Genomic DNA, 17,062 nt, shown 5'->3' with positions numbered 1-17,062 from the left:
AAACTGGCCCAGTGTATTTTTGTAATTCTCCATTAATACTAAATTGGTAAACGAAAAGAAACTGTGTTTTTTTAACCTCACAAATTTCTAGAACTACAGGATTAGCAAGTAGGAAAATCCCAGCCAAGTTCTATAAAGATTTACAAAGCTCGGAATTAGCCAACCATGTTTTCAAGTCCTGTAATCTCCTAGAGCAATACTAAACTTTCTTTAATCAACTATTATACTCATTATTTTTATAGTCAAAATGATCCAGTTTATTTTCAAAAAACAGAAAACAAACAAAAACCTCCTACATTTAATGGGACTATTTCCTTCTCTGTTCACAGGTAGAGATTTTCAAGGCAGTGCTTCTTAAACTTGAATGTGCATGCAAAGCACTTAAGGATTTTTTAAAAAATGAGATTCTGACTCAGTAGGTCTGGAGTGAGCCTGAGATGCTGCATTTTTAACAAATCCCAAGTTATCTACATATGACACTGAATAACAAGGTTCTAAGTACCCTGCACTTCAATATTCAAGGAAGTTATGTTGCTTCCAAGTTTCTCACCCCAACAATGTACTACTGGTCTCCTGCCTCCTCTCTTGACCACCACCCTTCCAAAACAATCACCATACTCAGGAGCCAGCCTGGTCTTTCATTTAAAAAAAAAAAAAAACCAACAACAACAAAAGCCAGAACAGGTCACTCCTATTTAAAAGCCTTCAGTAGCTTCCCACTGCCTGACTTTCTTCCTAACTCCTTAACCTGACTTACAGGGCCCTGTCGCCTTTATTTATCACCCTTCTAGAACCCCTCCTACCACCCTACCTCTCTGTACTCTATAACCTCTAGCCACCCCAAACCTACCTGAAGTCTCCTACCTGGGTTCCACACCTCTTGCCTGGATCAAGTTTATTTCTCCGCTTTCTCATAACTGTTCATCAGTCAGCTGAGCCAGCATTTTCAGCATAGCTGAAACATGCTTACACACACACTTCCTAACTGTAGGACAGCTGCTCATTGAGAAACAAGTGATCAATAAATATCTGTTAATAATAAATAAGTAGAATAAACAAAAGAGCCAGCACTATATCTTTTTAAAAGTCAGTTTTATTTTAGTATTTTCTTAGATCCCTCTTGCTTTAAAGTAGCCTAGTTTAGTGACCAACTACCCAGCTTTTAAATAGCAGGTCCTCTGCACCAATGAAATGGTTTAATAACTGCCAAATTTTTAATTAACCCAATCCAACAAAGAATATTAAAGTAAGGTTAGAAAAATGCTTACAATGCCCTTATCCTTTACTTCCCCCTTTCTTTAGTTTTCCATAGCTCGGCCTCAGAGTTGATAGAAACTTGTCAGGCAAGAAGGAGAAAAGGCACCAGAATCTAAAAATGGCTGAAATCTACCTGGCTTGTTTTGATGATGTGTACAAGAAGTGAGGCTATCGTTAAATGAAAACTCAAAGCTCTGTCAACAATCTATACCATTTTCCAGAAGAGGGTTAAAAGGAAAAAAAAAAGTCCATATTTGAATTGCTGTACCATATTTACTAGTAATCAACAATACTGGAATTCCCAAAGTTCATTTATATGTAGAGGTTTTCCTTAAAAGAAAATGTAATCATGGAAACAATAGCCATACTTTACATTTTTAATAGTACATGGACATTTTCAAGGAAATGTCATATAGATACGGCATGTGCTGTTCAATATAATCCTGTGAAGTAGACTTGGCAGCTACTGAGATAAGGAAAGCAGCCCAGAGATATTCAGACATCCAGGACAGGTCACGGCCAGGTGCTACCTGCCTCCCTTCCAGATGCCATGTTGCTGGGATTTTTGGTTTTAAGGCCAAATCCGATAGATTCTTTATTAATAGTGTAAACAAAGCTAAACTTCATGTTTTACCAAACTAGCCTCAGAGCCTGCACACATTATTTTCTTTATCTCTATTTTTTTCTTAACACATCTCTTTCCACAGTGGCCCTCCCACCATCTCAGTAGGGGAAATGGGACAGGTAACTGACCCCAAAATGGCAGATGAGCTGAGACAAACATTAAATAGATTCTCTAATTGAATCAGGATAGAGCCCATTCCTGGCTAAATGTTTTTTCCACTATTATACAATTTTGTTCTAAAACAAAACAGTTTTCCCCAACTCTTCATACTTCAATAAGAAATTAGATATAATACCTGCTCCTGTTTGGGAGCAACTCAAGGAGTCTGCTCTTCCATCTCCACTATCCCTCCAAAAACATTTTGCAAAGATTGTACAAATGATCCAGTAAGGGAGTGTTTGTCAAACTTTAGTGTGCATCAGAACTACCTGACAGGATAGTTAAAAACATTTATTGCTAAGCCCCACCCCTGGAGTTTGTGATTCAGTAGGTGAGAAGTGGGGATCTGAGAATTACACTCTGGTAAATTCCTAGGTCATGCTGATGACGATCTGGGGACCTCATATGAAGAATCTCAATTTGAGAACCACTGCAGTAAGGTACTCTCAAGGGCTTCATTTATTTTGCTCTCTGACAAATATTTAGTAGCTTCCATGTGTAGGCTATGTCAGACTTTGATCTTTAGGCTCCCAGACTTTATGAAATGTAGAGAAAACAAAGAAGCAGATAAAGGAACTGTAACAAAAAGCAGTATCTGAAAATCAAATACAGGAGAATGACCAAGTGCTGTAACTTTAAATCTTAAAGGAAGGAAATCCAAGCAGGGATTCAGACCTCCCTCTCTCTTGGAACATTTAGAGTAAGTGGCATCTGAACCGAACCTCAAAAGAATGATTCTGACACATGAAATGATTCCCAGAGGAAGAAACCAAGAGAGCAGGGTCTCAAGGGCAGGAAAATGCAGGGCAAGTTTAAGGAATCACGAGTTCCCTGGAACAGAATAGCAGGAGCCTGGAGCTGGGAAGGCCCACTGGAGTCAAAACCCAACAAAGACAAATCCCATAAGTTTCTGCATGGAGGAGCCCTCTTATCAGGGCCCAGCTCTAGGGAGACTGGGGCAACTGCATGGGGGAACTTTAGGAAGCCACAAAAAGACCCTTTTTTTGGCATGAGGAGTGAGAAGAGGTGACCATGTGGAAGAGTCATTCTGAAAGCTTTCTCAGCAGCCAGGTTTACAGTCTCACTCCCCTAAGTGGTACCTCTTCCGGAAAAAGAGTTACCTATCATCCTCCTCATCTACATAAGTAGCCTCCAAGAGTCCTTTTAATGGTCTTCCCAGACAAACATTGGATTTCAGATGAAAAAAACTGGTGTTTCCAGCTCACCAAAAACTGAGAGCAGCCCAAGTCCAGAGATCTCAGCAGCTTTCTGAACACATTAATTTTCCATACCAGCAGAAGGTATCCATGATATCGGCGTGTCATGACACACACCTAACGCATACTTTGCGGCACCACGGGAGGAGCAGCAAATTTGGAATCAGAAAACCTAGATTCTGTAAAGCTAACCTCACACTGGTTGATCTTAATCCAATTATCTCTTTAAGAGAATATCCAGCCTCACAGAATTATTAGTATTAGGGAGCTACACATTTATTTAGAATTTACTAAGTACTAGCTCCTATGCTGGGTACTCTGAATAATCTCATTTAGTTAATTAAGAAGATATATATTAAAGTGCTATACACATTAACAATTATTATTATTATTACTACACCATTCAAAAAGGATTCTAATTCACAAATCTGTTATGAACTTCTAAACTGAGCTGAAACTCTGGTGAAAGTTGTTTTAGTGTTTTGGGAGGAGGTAGGGTGACATCCCACAAAGTTGTCTGGGCTTATGAAAACTATAGTATTGGCAGGTATCCAGACCAAAAAGCCAATCTTTATACCTTCATCAAACCCCAAAATGTTCTTATATGACTCATGCCTCTCCCTTTCCCCCTCCCCACAAAAAACCACTTGTTGTCAATTCTTTTCATTGTCACGATGGGAACTATGGGAAGGCTATTATTAAAGGCTATTACTTTGAATTTAAGAACTTAAAAGCAAATTTTCTTCATGACTAGCTGCTGTAAATCTAGGAATTTTCTTTCTCTAGGTTTAAGAAAGTGGGCAAGACATTTAGGTAGCATCACTGGATATTTACTAAAAACTTAAGAATACATTTTCTTCATGATTCATGAATATAAAATCAGCTCTATTCTTTCCCTAGGAGTTAAAAAATTCAACAAGGCAACTCTCAGCATGTAATAAACTTAAGAGTAATGCATTCCCATGACTTGAAATTCTTTACTTTCTATGTCCCAAGGAAGACAGAGCACTTCATAACTCTTCCTGGTGCAAATTCATGAAGCCAGAATGGCTTGAGAAAGCATCTTTTCCAGAAATATCATGTGCTAAATGCCAGAGTCAGGCAGCAAAGTAGGCAGAAAAATTTCATTTTGATACTTTTCAAGTAGATCCTCTCTTCATTACAATCTCACTGCCAGAGCCAACAGAATCAGTGCTCTGGGGAGCAGATGAGTAGTTTAGGGAACCAGGTTAGGGTGGGCATTTCACAATGGCACCTTGTCATTTTTTTTAAATGGAATATTAATATTAACATCTAGAAGTCTGGGAGGAGAAAGTTACCAAATAATGTGCACCACGAATTCAACAATGCCTGTGACCCTGAGCAAGTTATTTGTCTCTTTCTATCTTCTCATCTCTAAAATTTCACAGATGTCTTATAAAGACTAGATAAAATACCATATACAAAGCTCTTACTATCGTATCTAGTACATGGTAAGCACTCAGCAAAATCATTTTTTCCATCAACCCCAACAAAGGAGACAAGGAGAAGTGTTATGGAATAACTGGAATGTAAGAATAGTTTTTAAAAATTGTAAGAAGGATTTATATAGGTTAAATGGAAGGGTAGGGCATTTGAGGCAAAAGGTAGAAGATAAAGGTGACACCCAGGGCTGGTGTCTTGAGCTACAGGCTTGTCTGCCTGCCTGCCAGGAAGGTTTGACTGGAAAGTAAGAGTTGGAATAAGTAGTGTGTGGGGTGGGGCCATTTTGGACAGAGTCTTTAAATGCCAAGCTAAAGTCTGGAATTTCGTTTACACAATGGGCACAGGCAAGTGTTTCTGAGTGGGAAAGTAGCATGATGAGCATTCTCCTATTAGGAGTTAAGCTGGTTAATGGGATCTGGAGGGAAGGTATTATGAACCTCTGTTACTACAAACACATTTTTCTAAACATATGAGGTTGAGTTTTGTTGTATCAGCATTCTTCTATTATTTAAAAAGGAAAAACAAAAGAACAAATCCAACTTTATAAGATACAAAAACTAATTCTGAGGAAACTGATGACTTAATATTACAGGGGAAAATTTGAGAAACAAGAGGGAGAGAGAGAGAGAGAGTGTGTGTGTGTTTAACGCTGAAGCCATCAGAGGTTCAAGACACTGTTCTTAATGCCACAAGCCTTAGCGTAATGAAGACATCACTCTCTGTATCTTAGTCTCTTAAGTCGATGAGATTTTGTTTATCACACTTATTTACTAACCCATAAATCTCTACAAACTATTTTATCTAAAAAGACCAGACTCATTTTAATATCATACTCTCCCCTTAGCCAGAACATCAAATCTCATTCTATGATACCTCCTCAACTTTGGGGACTTCAGGGTAGAAAATATTTGAAGTCAAAAAATTTAGAAATAACTTCCACAAAATCACAGCACTCAGGCACAGACACTAAATGAATAAATTCATATAGGAGGCATTTAAAATCCAATATAGATTCAAATGAGCATTTTGCCAATTTTCGGTGATTAAGAGCCAAGAAAGATTATACCAGAAGGGTAAAAAACGCAGCCTTGTAGAAATGTACAAAATTAAATCAGCAGATAGAACCTATATGTTATCAAAAAATATCTGATGACTGGAAGAACTACAAATACTGAACAAAACAGCAAACCAGTGGTGGGGAATAGGGAAAGGTTTTACAAAATTCTCCTCAGGTTGTTTAAAATGCCATCAGTCCCATTTGTTCCTAAGGACACTCACAAATGTTTGTAATTCTCCTGAGATCCACCATACCTGAAAGTTAATTCACCCTTTCTCAGTTCCTCAACATGGGTGGTTTTCTGTTACAGAAATACCAACACTAAATGTGTGCAACTTCTAAACCACAATATTTAGAAATAAGAAAGTTATGTGGTGCTAAATTAGGGAACAAAGGTCACCAAAGAAAAAAATTTTTTTAAGAAAGCTACCACAGAAAACATGGAGCCCACCCCTTTTGAAAGGATTTCCTTGAGAAACACTAAGAGGTAAAATATCACCGCACTTGATTTTTTTTTTTTTTAGTTTAAATTTTACATTGTCCAGAGAAGAGAGTTAAGACATTTCCTGTGTGTAAGTGCCACCCTTCTCAGTGAGCAGTTTTACAACCACCCTCAACCCTTTCAGAATAACAGCCTTTTGTTATGGGTGGGCCTAGGGATGCCTCCTCCCCACACCTTCTAGTATTTTCTCCTTGACTGCATTTTGTTTGAGACTACAACGCAGATGCTGACGAGACTAGCGATGGGTTTTCTTGTGGAGGACGCCCGTGGGTGCTTTCCCCTTGGCGGTATGACACAATGAGGTGGGGAGTCTGAGCTATGAGAAGAAAAACACTAATTCTCAGATCCTAAAACTGTGGACTCCTAATACAGACCTAGATAGCGGACACCCCCGTTCCTCTATTTACTACTTGCAAGCTCCCCCCACCTAAGTTTTCAAAAAAGCCAATTCCACCCTCAAAAGGCCCAAGAGGAATGAACCAGAGATATAGAACCATTCCCTAGAGTGAATGGAGCTTCCTCTTAGCTAACTGTTGGAGGAATGCGGCACAGCCTAGCAAATGTTTAAAATCACGTCCTGTTCTGCCTCTTGTTTTCCAGAAAAGTGTCATTACTGTCAACTCTTTCACAAGACAAATAAACCAATGAATGAAATATATCCTCCCCCTTCCCAATGAAAACATTCTAGGACTGAGCTGCTTCCTTCCTTGCTCCTCCTCACAGGAACCCTGTTTGTGGCCCTGAGAAGAGTTAAAATAAGAAACACACGGTCTTTGAATACTACTTTTTTACAGTACTAGAGCCATTCCCAGCCTATTACTGATTCCACGGGCTTCCAAACGGAAGGAGTTCTGTTTTCAGTTATGAACCTTTCTTCACCTATCAGCTCTGGGACACTGCTGGCCAGGGCCTGTTGGCCAGGCAGGGCAGGCTAAGGACTGTAAAGCCTAAACCGGTCACAGGGAAAATATACAGTACACTACTGCAAACACAGGATCCTCCTCTCCCTAAAAATCAAGTGCAGTAAAATATTGGGACTCATCCAATTATTTGAATCCAATACAGACTCCAAAAAACCTGTAATTGATCCAACTAATCCAACCCATAGCACTGGAATGACAATAACTGGCTTTCATTATTGCATAGCCCACTAAATTGATGGGAAGGCTCTCCCCCAACACAATACATCAAAAAAGTTAAAATTAATCTTCAGAATCAAAACTGTAATTTACGGAAGGCTTAGGAACAAAAAGACCACTCCCTCCTCCCCTTTGCTATTGTTCTACAGGACTAGGTCTCAGAGCAGTGCACTTTACACCTTTAAGGATTCCCAGAGGTGAGAGGCAGGGGGCCAGAGGCGACCCGGAATCAAATACTTGCATACTAATAGGTCTAGAGCATAAATCTACCGAGACGCAAAGTTAGCTAAAAGGAAAGAAAACGTATGTGCCACGGCCAGTGGATACCTGACAACCAGGAGAGCCAAAAGGACACTGGAGAGAGACAGGGACTCCAAATGGTGGCTCTTCTGGAGCAGAGTGTGAGCAACTGCCTCCTTTAAGTCGTGAAGGGGGTGCCCGCAGCCAACCAAAGGCTTTGGGGCCGAGCTCTGCAGCAGCCCGTCTTCATTAGGGTCACGTACCATATGGCACAAATAAAGCCTCAAGAACCCCCGTTGGCACGGCCCCAGGGCAGGCCCGGCCTTGGAGAGCGGGCTTACCTTGGAGCTGCTTGAATCTCCCTTCCAGCTGGTTGTAGTTGTAAGGCACCTGCCCCGTGTACGCTGGCGACAGCGGCCCGGAGATGCTAGATGTCCTCTGCAATTCCATTATGCCCGGCGTAACGCCCGGGCGGGCTGCACGGTGGAAATCCCGCTCCGGCCCCCTCCTACCCCCATCCAACACGCAGCAGCTTCCGCAAGGCTTGGCTCCCGGCCCCGGTGCAAAGGGCTGGACCTTAAGCGAGCCCCATTCCGGTCTGAAAGTCCAGCAGGGCTATCTGATAGGACGTTGGCTACAGGAGAGTCCACCTTAGCCCGGCGAGGAGTTGCCGGGCATCTAATTCCTTGTTGTTCTCCCTCCTTCCCTCTGTAGCCCTTGCCTGGAAGTTCGAAATAAATTACCGAGGAAGTAAGGAGGTTGAGAAGAAGAAGGACGCAAGTCCTAGTTGAAACTTTTTTTTAAAAAAAATATGGCCAATCCTAAGCATGCCACGGTCGCCGAGCCTGGGAGCTCGCGGGAGCAGCGCACACACCTCCTCGCGGCGGCCGCCGGTTTGTAATTTAATCAGAAGCCACTCGCCGTGTGCTGGGCGGTGATGTCACCTGATTAGCATAACAGCGTTGTAGAGGAAACGCAGGCTGAGCCACGAGGAGGGGCCCGGGGAGCCGGCCGGTCGGCCGCAGCCCCCACCGGTCGCCGTGCGCACACGGCCTGGAGCCGCCCCCCGGCCGGGCCTGGACGCGCCGCGGGCCCGAGCCGCGCGGGACCGCCCCAAACAAAGCTGCTGGAATTACAAGCTTTTGTTGAGAGCCTCATTTAACGGAAAAGTCTCCGATTACTATCACAGGAAAAGGAGAGCATGCCTGCCGGCGGCCCGCGAGCGGGAGCGGCCCCGCAGGTCACGGCCCGCGCGGCGCGTTCTCCGTCGAGCGCCTGCGGGGCTGACGCGGGGCGCGCACCTGGGCGCGGAAGGGCCGAGACGGGCGCCGGCCACGCGGCCCGCGGCAGGGAGGTGTAAGTTCAGACTCACTGAAGACTCTTCTCAGCCGACTTACGCTGCCATCATGGGATGTTAAGCCGGGGGTTTTCTGGGATAACACCGGCCCTGTAATAGTAATTCGACGCAAGGAAGATTTATGGGAGCCCCGGGTTGCAAGGCATTGTGGGAGAAGGTACGCGGGTAAACACCACCAGGTCCCTAACCTGGAGTTTACGACGGGTGGGGAGATAAGAGAACAGGAGTTACACATTTACTTCGATTTGTAAAACAAGCTCTCTAAACTTCTGGTTCTCCAAAATTTTAAATTTCTCTTCCCTAGCTGCTTCTCCCACGTCTGGACTAAAAAAAAAAAAAAATCCTCCACATAGAAAATACATGATCACAATATGTTCTTGAGAAATAATTGACTCTAGTCTCCCCAACCCCCCATCCCTTTTTCCTCACTAACTAAAACAGACAACAAATTACACATTTAGCGTTTCCAGTCTGGAGCCCTGCAGCAATGCTCTCTGAAGAACGTAGTTTCATTCCCAGGGGATTCCAATCTGCACTGTGTGGTGGGCTCCCACCCCAGGTTCACTCCAGTCCCCAGGGCACTTGTAATTCAAGCAACTGCATCCTGTCCAGGGCTCGAGTTAACACAAACCCAGAGCCTAGCTGACTGCTCAACTCTGAGCAATCCTACCCCTTCCATCCCACAACTGAGTTTTTAATACATCCACATGATCAAACTTTGGCTTTCTAAAACCAGGCCCAACCAGGATGAGAAGATAACATTTCTCATCACCCAAGACGTAGAACATTTTTTAAAGCCTCTGACTGTGCCAATTCACAATGCTGAAGGGAAGGTAGGCAGGAAAGTGGCAAAACCCTGAGTCTTGGAGACAACACTTAACTACATTCCCAAGACCTGAGTTTCTAGTCCTGGCCAAGCCTCTTAATCAGCCTATGATCTTAGAAGAAACCCTGGATTCTTTCTAAACTTCAGCTGTCAGACTGAGTAATTGTTAATGCCCACCTCTACAAGGTCACTGAGGGGATGATATTAAAACACCCTAAAAATTGTCATACTATTCAAAATTACAAGTATATTTTTCTTTTTTTGAGACAGTCTTGCTCTGTCACCCTGGGCAGAGTGCAGTGGTGCCATCATAGCTCACTGCACCCTCAAACTCCTGGGGTCACCCTCAAGTGATCCTCTTGCCTCAGCCTCCCGAGTAGCTGGGACTACAGGTGCACACAACACCCAGCTAATTTTCTATTATTAGTAGAGACAGGGTCTCGCTCTTGCCCAGGCTGCCCTTGCTCAGGCTGGTCTCTAACTTCTGGCCTCAAACACCAGCCACCATGCTGGGCCCAACAAGTGTATTTTTCAAAGTGCACCTCTCCTTGCATTTCCCCCAACCCTCGCCCCACATCACATCAGGACTGCAAAGAGAAATAGAATGGGGAAGCATCTCAGTGAAGATCCTTTTAACATGTCCCTCTGCACTATTAAATGTACTGGTGAAGTGGTAAGTCTCTAAGTGTCCAGCTATGGCACAGAAAATGAAATTACCAAGTGGGTTTCCAATTTGTAACATTTTATTTTGCATCTTTAAACCACTTAATGAAAAAGGGAGTCACCACTTAGTATTTCCCTTTCAGCTCCCTCTGGTATGGGGAAGTACATACAATACGCCTTTTAGTTAGCCAGATTACATATAATAATGTGATGAGCTAGGCCTACTGTAGCCAACACTACACTAGCTGGCACTCAATCCTAGAACAAACCACGCAGACTGAACACATGCAAGTATTAGAAAGAAAGGTTTTGAGGCTGGGGAAGGGACTGGAGATTAAGAAATGGCAATTCGCTTGGTGTGATGGGGCGAGGGAAGAAGAGGACACAACCCTGTGGCCTACCTCCAACTCAGCAGTGGGGAGGAGGGAAAGAAGGGCCAGAGCCACTCATTTTTTATTTCCTCAGTGTTTACTGGGCTATATTTATAGTACTTGATGCGTGCAAGGCACACTGCTGAGTGTTTTGGAGGATTAAAAAATAATCAGGAGAGCTACTAGCCAAAGGAAATGTAGCAAATACACAAACAGTGAAATACTAAAAGAATACAATAAGGGCTAGGGTAGCTTGTTCAGAGAACAAGGAGGGCCACATCTGCCTTCTGGAAGAAGGGAGGTGGGAAAACCCTTGGAGAGACTGGCACTTTGACCAAACCTTGAAACACAGGTAGATATCAACAGGCTGGAATGAGGGAGGAGCCTCCTCTCCCAGTGGGGGAAAGCAGCATAGTGAAAGCACCAAACCTGGGGAACAGCACCAGCAAGTGCTGAGTTTGGCTGGAGTGTAAGGAACTGCCAGGCTGGGAGGGAAGCCGTGAGAGGCAGGTTAGAACTAAGCCTGAGCTGGGAGCCATTGCAGACTTTTGACCCAAAGCAGTAACAGGGTCTGGGCTGGGCTCTAGAGATGATTAACCTGGCAACAGTTGGTTAGAATGGGCAGAGAGGAGAGGAAATGAAAGCAGCAAAGTCAGTTGAGTGGTTACTGCAATTGTCTTTCTTGGTCAAAGGCGCAATCAGGAATGAAAAGGAATGGGTTGATGGAAGAGTTAATCCACAGGACTTTGATAGCCAACTATATGTGGGAGATTCAAAGGAAAGAGTCAAAGAACACTCTGGGGGTTTTAGAGCTGGGGGGGTGGGGGGCTGAATAATCTGTATCTGCTGTTCTTGTGATGCCAGAAAGGTAAGGCCAGGTCCCTATGGCTGTGTCTGTAGACAGAACAAATTACAAGTGCTGTGGGCTGGTGAAAAGACTCAAGTTCAGAGTCAGGGACCCAGGCTCACCCTAACTTCTGAGTGCCACCAAGAAACTGTGTAATCTTTAGCATGTTTCTAACCTCCTTGGGCCCCATAAAGTCCAAACAGGTTGGACTTTATGATCATAACAATTCTTTCTGGTTCTAAATGTATTTATTAGTGATTTGCACCCCCCACCCCACTTAGGCTGCAATTATAATTGTGCTCCTAATTATCATCAATCTGTACATAAACTGAATGGCCATAATAACCATACATGATCACACTCTGTAGCTTACAAAATGCTTTCATATTCATTTTCTCAAATAACCAACCCTGTGACATAGGTATTGTCTCCATTGTGCAAGCAAGGCAACTGAGGTTCAGAGAGATACAGTGCTTTGCCCAGGGCCCTCCGGCTGGTGAGAGGCACAGTCAATATATGGACCCCAGACCTGCCAAGTCCAGATCACTCCCCACTTCTCCATATGCTGTTTCTCTTACATGCTCTGAGTATATCCAGCTCACCAAAGAATTCTAAGCTTTTCAGAAAAATATAAAACTTGATAGTGGTATCAAGATAAACCTAAAATGCAAGGCAAACCTCCACACAAACCTCTACAACATTTAGTTTGGGTCAGGATTAGGCACATTCTCTGCCAGTTCACACAGAACTTGCTAATTTGAGGGTTCTGTAGTTGTGAATGGGTTTTGTTAGGTCTTGTCTGATTTTGTTCCCCTTCTCATAACTTGGTGGACCTCTATACTAAGATTCTGTATGCTTCTGCATCTGGCATGGAATGGGAATATTAAGGGGGTGAGATTAAGCCTCTGTTTATTCTAAAAGGCTTTATGTTGTCTTGAGGGGGAGAAAGGATGAATGCTTTTCCGGCATTACAACAAGCCTGAAAGGATAAACTTCAGATGTTCATTTCCTGAACATCCAAACATCATCAAGACTCAGTATGTCTGGGAGAGGATGGCCAGAACGCTAAAATGTGATGGGATTTGTATACATCCAATCCCAGGACTTGAAAAACCAACCCCAGAGCTGGGAAAGAAGTGGTGGGAACAGGGAGGGACAGAAAACAACAAGGTCTCACAGACAAAATGTTTTGCTGAATTCTCTGCCGCTTTCTACTGCCACTTCCAGATGTGCCTTTCCTTCTTCACCACCGTCAAATCCCTTGACAGTTGGATGACCACAGCCAATTTCTCCTGAGCATTTCCTTATAGGAAACCAAAATAATACTTCTAAAATAGTCCTCTTCCATTAGTGTGGCCAGATAGAGAAGCAGCAGGCTCCAAACCATGCCACTGCGTTTGGCTCCACAGGGCACGAGTTTCTATTATCCTCTGTCTCATCTCTGGTGCTCCTTCTGTCTTGCCTCTCTGGGCCCCCTACTCCCTTCTCCAGGAGCCTCTTGCCAACTCTCCCATTCTTGAATCCTTAACTGAGATCATTCTTTTCTCTCTACTGTCTAATGCCCGAAGAACCTCCCACCCCACTAACTACCTAGTTGTTGCCTTCTCTTTTCTTCTCAAAGCCTGCTTCTATTAAAAATCCATCCCTTCCTCAATGGAAATTTCCCCACTTACCAGAAAACTCAACCAACCAAGCATACCACCGTGAAATCCAGCCAAAAGCAGAAAACAGAAGAAATTGTATGAAGCCTCCTTCTCCCCTCAAAAGAACAACTTTCAAAAAGTCCCGCTAGCATAACACATTTGACACTGGCATTTCCATGCCAGTGCTACCTGCCTGCCACCCCTCCTTTCTCCCCTGTGGCACCTCCCACTCAAGGCCCACAGCCTGGGCAGCTGGAAGCAGTCAGTAGCTCTTCCCCTCCCCTCCAAACCCACACTACTAGAAAATCAGGGTGAGACCACCCCTCCACTTACCCCTAGAGTACCGTCGATGTGAGCATTTGAGTCAGGGCTTGGACATGGAAAGGTGGTTAAAAGCAACTTGGGACCTAAGAAGCTGGCTTTGCCACTTTCTAACTCTGATTCTCTGGGCCTGAAAAATTGGCAAAATAATGGGACCAACCCCATAGAGGTATCCTATAAGTTGAGATAAATGTCTACAAAGATCATAGCACAACCCTAGCAGCTATGATTACTAACTAGTCTTTAAATTCCTCATAGAGGAAATTTCAAAAATTAATTCGATCTCACCTTCTAGGTCTCTTACTTCACCAAGGAGCACCAGCTGGACAATGTTGCAGGTTTCACATGGAATCACTGACCTCAGGCTGGGAGCCAGAATGGTCACCCCTTTGGATTTTTGGACAAAGGAATTTCTGAGTGCAAAGACCAGTCCTCCATCTGGGAAGTACTCATATACCTCATTACTTTTTCTTTAACTCACCCCATTAAGCACTGGGAAAGGCATACTCAAAATCACATTGTATAGCTAAAAAGGAGTAACACCTCAGAGACGGCAATACTCACTATGAAACAAGTTATAAAAGGCCTCCATTTTTAGAAAGGTCAATGTTTGAGATGAGGCTATCAGATTTGATACTTCAGGACTTAGAATAACCAGAACAAATTGAAGGGAAGACTAAAGGTATTTTTCCAACCATTACTCTTTCTGCTCCTTGAAGGACATGGATGGCTCACTCATGTGTGTGGTCTCGCTCTCTCTCTCATCCCTCCCCCCCAAAATCATCTAGTTATATAGTTAAATCTGAAATACCAGGGCAAAACTCATTTCCATTCATATTCTTTTCCTGTTTCCTGCCAAACTGGTCATATCAAAACTGAATACAAAACACCTGACATAACTGCTGAGAAAGAAAAATGGCAAGTTACACTCGTAACAAGCACCCAAGGTCCCGGGGAAGGAATGTAGTTTATTGGATCTTCCACTCCGGCCAAACCTTATCCCGCATTCTTATCGCATCTGTTATCTGCACATGCAAAGCTTCCCTGCACCGGCAAAAGAATGTCCCAGCACAGAGCATCCCCTCCTCCTTTGGCAAACAGGTGTTGCTATGCCTGTGAATGTAACAGCAGACAGAGCTAAGACTTGGCTTCTCTGCTACAGGTAGAGTGGTTTAAAGGAAAAGAATATTTGAGGAATGTAATTGGGGCCAGGCCTGATCTTGCCCAGAGTTCTTGGCTCTGTTTGCCACCTCCAAGTCTGAGGCAAAAGGCTGACACACACAGGTGTTCAAAGCCATTGGGCCAGAGTCCTACAAGGGCACAGATGGGGCAGTGGGAATACACTGTTCCCTGGGTAGCACAGCTTGTGGGAAAGGAGGAACCACAAATCCCTAACATTTTTTGGGAAAACAGGCCTTTGGACCCTGCCCTCAGGTATTCACACCTGTGTTACCTTTTCCAGGAGCTGTAATGAGAAAATGTGAAAAGAGCAGGTATGGCAGGCACCTGGAGAGGGAAGGAGAAAGAGGGAGGAAAAAAACAAAAGGAGTGTGTGTTGGGGGGGAGTGTGCAAACCTCGCTGTCATGACATAGGCCCCACACATTCTCATGTGCTGAGAGCCAAAGTCAACCCATCCGACAAGATCTCAGCCCCACCCATGGTCACAAGCCATCATAGGGACCCATGAGGTTGTGAGAAGTGATTTCTTCTTTGCAGGGACTTTTAACCTAGTTGAGGAAATAGGACACGTGGATACACACACAGGCATATACAAATACAAAGCAGCAGGATATAAGGGATGTCGGGTTAGTGATCATTACAGTAAATACCCTTCTAAATGGAGCATAACTGAACTTCTCTACTTGGCTGAGAAAGCGTCAGAGCAGGGCAGGGTTTCTTCCACACCAACCTACTCTGTTCCTATACTGCCTTATCTGTGCAATTTTAATGTTCCTTCTAACCATATCCCTGCCAACGTGTGCCATTCTAACATGACAGCGTAGGCACTGTATCTATTAATTGGGGGTGAGGGTGGTGTTCCTTGCTCTTTGAAAAACAAGTCCCGATTACCCCGTTGCAGGGATATGGAACAATGCGTGCAGCCCTGGCATGTTAAAATGTAAAACAGTTTGAGGGTGCAGTCATTTCTTCCTCCTTAGCACCTGAGCTTCTGCCGATCTCTCGGTGAGATAGCACAGCCTCCTTCCCACAGGACTTCGCCAGGCGGCCACTCACTGGGCACAGGCCCTGAATAATTCACGGACAGCCAGGTCGCCCAGCAGTGCCAAGGCCTGCCAGCTGCCTGTTAAGTGGGAGGCAGGCTCCAGGCCCACTGTAGAAGAATTAAATACTATCAGCTACCTCTGAGACCTTTACAGGAACATAAAATCCTTCCCTCTTTTCTTTATCTCCCCATTTTAAACCATGTAATTTCCCTCTGACTCAAAGGACAACTGACTTTTACTCTAAGGAGGATGGGTCCCCAAGTACATGAAAGGGATGAGAAGAAAGTGATGTCCTCAAACAAATGCATGATCAGGATGTCATTCCCATGCTCAGGACACCGAGATGGCATGGGTAAAGCACCAGACACTGTGTCTGACACAAGACACATGCTCAGTAAATGTCAGGCCCTATCCCCCTCCTGCCTGTCCCTCTGCTCCAACCAAACTGATCAGCGCCCCACCACCTGTCCTGGGCTTCCCATGCCTCTGCTCTTGGTACTCCCCTCACCTCTCAGTCTAAAGTCCATTCATGCTTCCAGCCCAGCTCAAAATCTTCCCTCCTCCAGGAAGGCTTTCTAGATTATCCCAGCTGGGATGATCGCTCCTTCTCAGAAACCCTACACCACCACTGTCAGCCTCCTTCATCTGGCATGTATCACACTGTACTGGAGTATTGCTTACCTCTTCCTGTGCACTAGTCTCATCTGCTTAATTAAAATAATGGAAAGCACACCAGTTATAGACTCAAGAAGTGAAAAGTAGACTCCATTCTCAGCTGTGGACACTGACTGGCTACGTGACCGTGAGCTGGGCTCTTAGATTCTCCCATGCTCTCCTTAAAAACCAAGGGATCTGAAACAGAAAATCTCTAAGGTTCCCTGGATATAATGCTCTTGGAAATGTATCATAAGCTGTTTTAGGGCAGATGCAAGTCTTACACAACCTTCACCCCACACCCCCTAGCCCAGTGTCCTCTAAGAAACAGTTGTTCAGAATGATTTAGCTATTTCAGAAGCCTGAACATCAGTGACAGCAAAAGCTCTGTGAGGGAGCTGGCACCATATGGTGAACTGTAGAGCCTATTCCACCTCCTGGTCCATACCTGAATCTTTCACGGGTTAGAAGATGATAGCTAAAAGTCCTAACAA

The 17,062-nt window shown here is 44.1% G+C and overlaps 1 protein-coding gene across 6 annotated transcripts in view; it reads right to left on the bottom strand.

The window, feature by feature from the left end:
* SPTBN1 (spectrin beta, non-erythrocytic 1) overlaps window positions 1–17,062 on the bottom strand; it is a 192,086-nt gene that overhangs the window by 98,096 nt on the left and 76,928 nt on the right. For 2 of the 6 annotated variants that reach the window (XM_045549607.1, XM_045549608.1), the window contains exon 1: window positions 8,002–8,545. The exons of the other annotated variants lie outside the window; for them this stretch is intronic. In XM_045549607.1, the coding sequence (XP_045405563.1) occupies window positions 8,002–8,110 (109 nt within the window). In that variant the 5' untranslated portion in view covers window positions 8,111–8,545. Of the gene's footprint in view, window positions 1–8,001; window positions 8,546–17,062 lie in introns of those variants that run through there. 6 annotated transcript variants of the gene reach the window in all.

This window comes from Lemur catta, chromosome 4 (genome assembly GCF_020740605.2).
Source record: "Lemur catta isolate mLemCat1 chromosome 4, mLemCat1.pri, whole genome shotgun sequence".
In the NCBI taxonomy this organism is placed as follows: domain Eukaryota; kingdom Metazoa; phylum Chordata; class Mammalia; order Primates; family Lemuridae; genus Lemur; species Lemur catta.
Note: the sequence above shows the minus strand (reverse complement) of the source record. Positions and strands in the feature narration are given on the sequence as shown.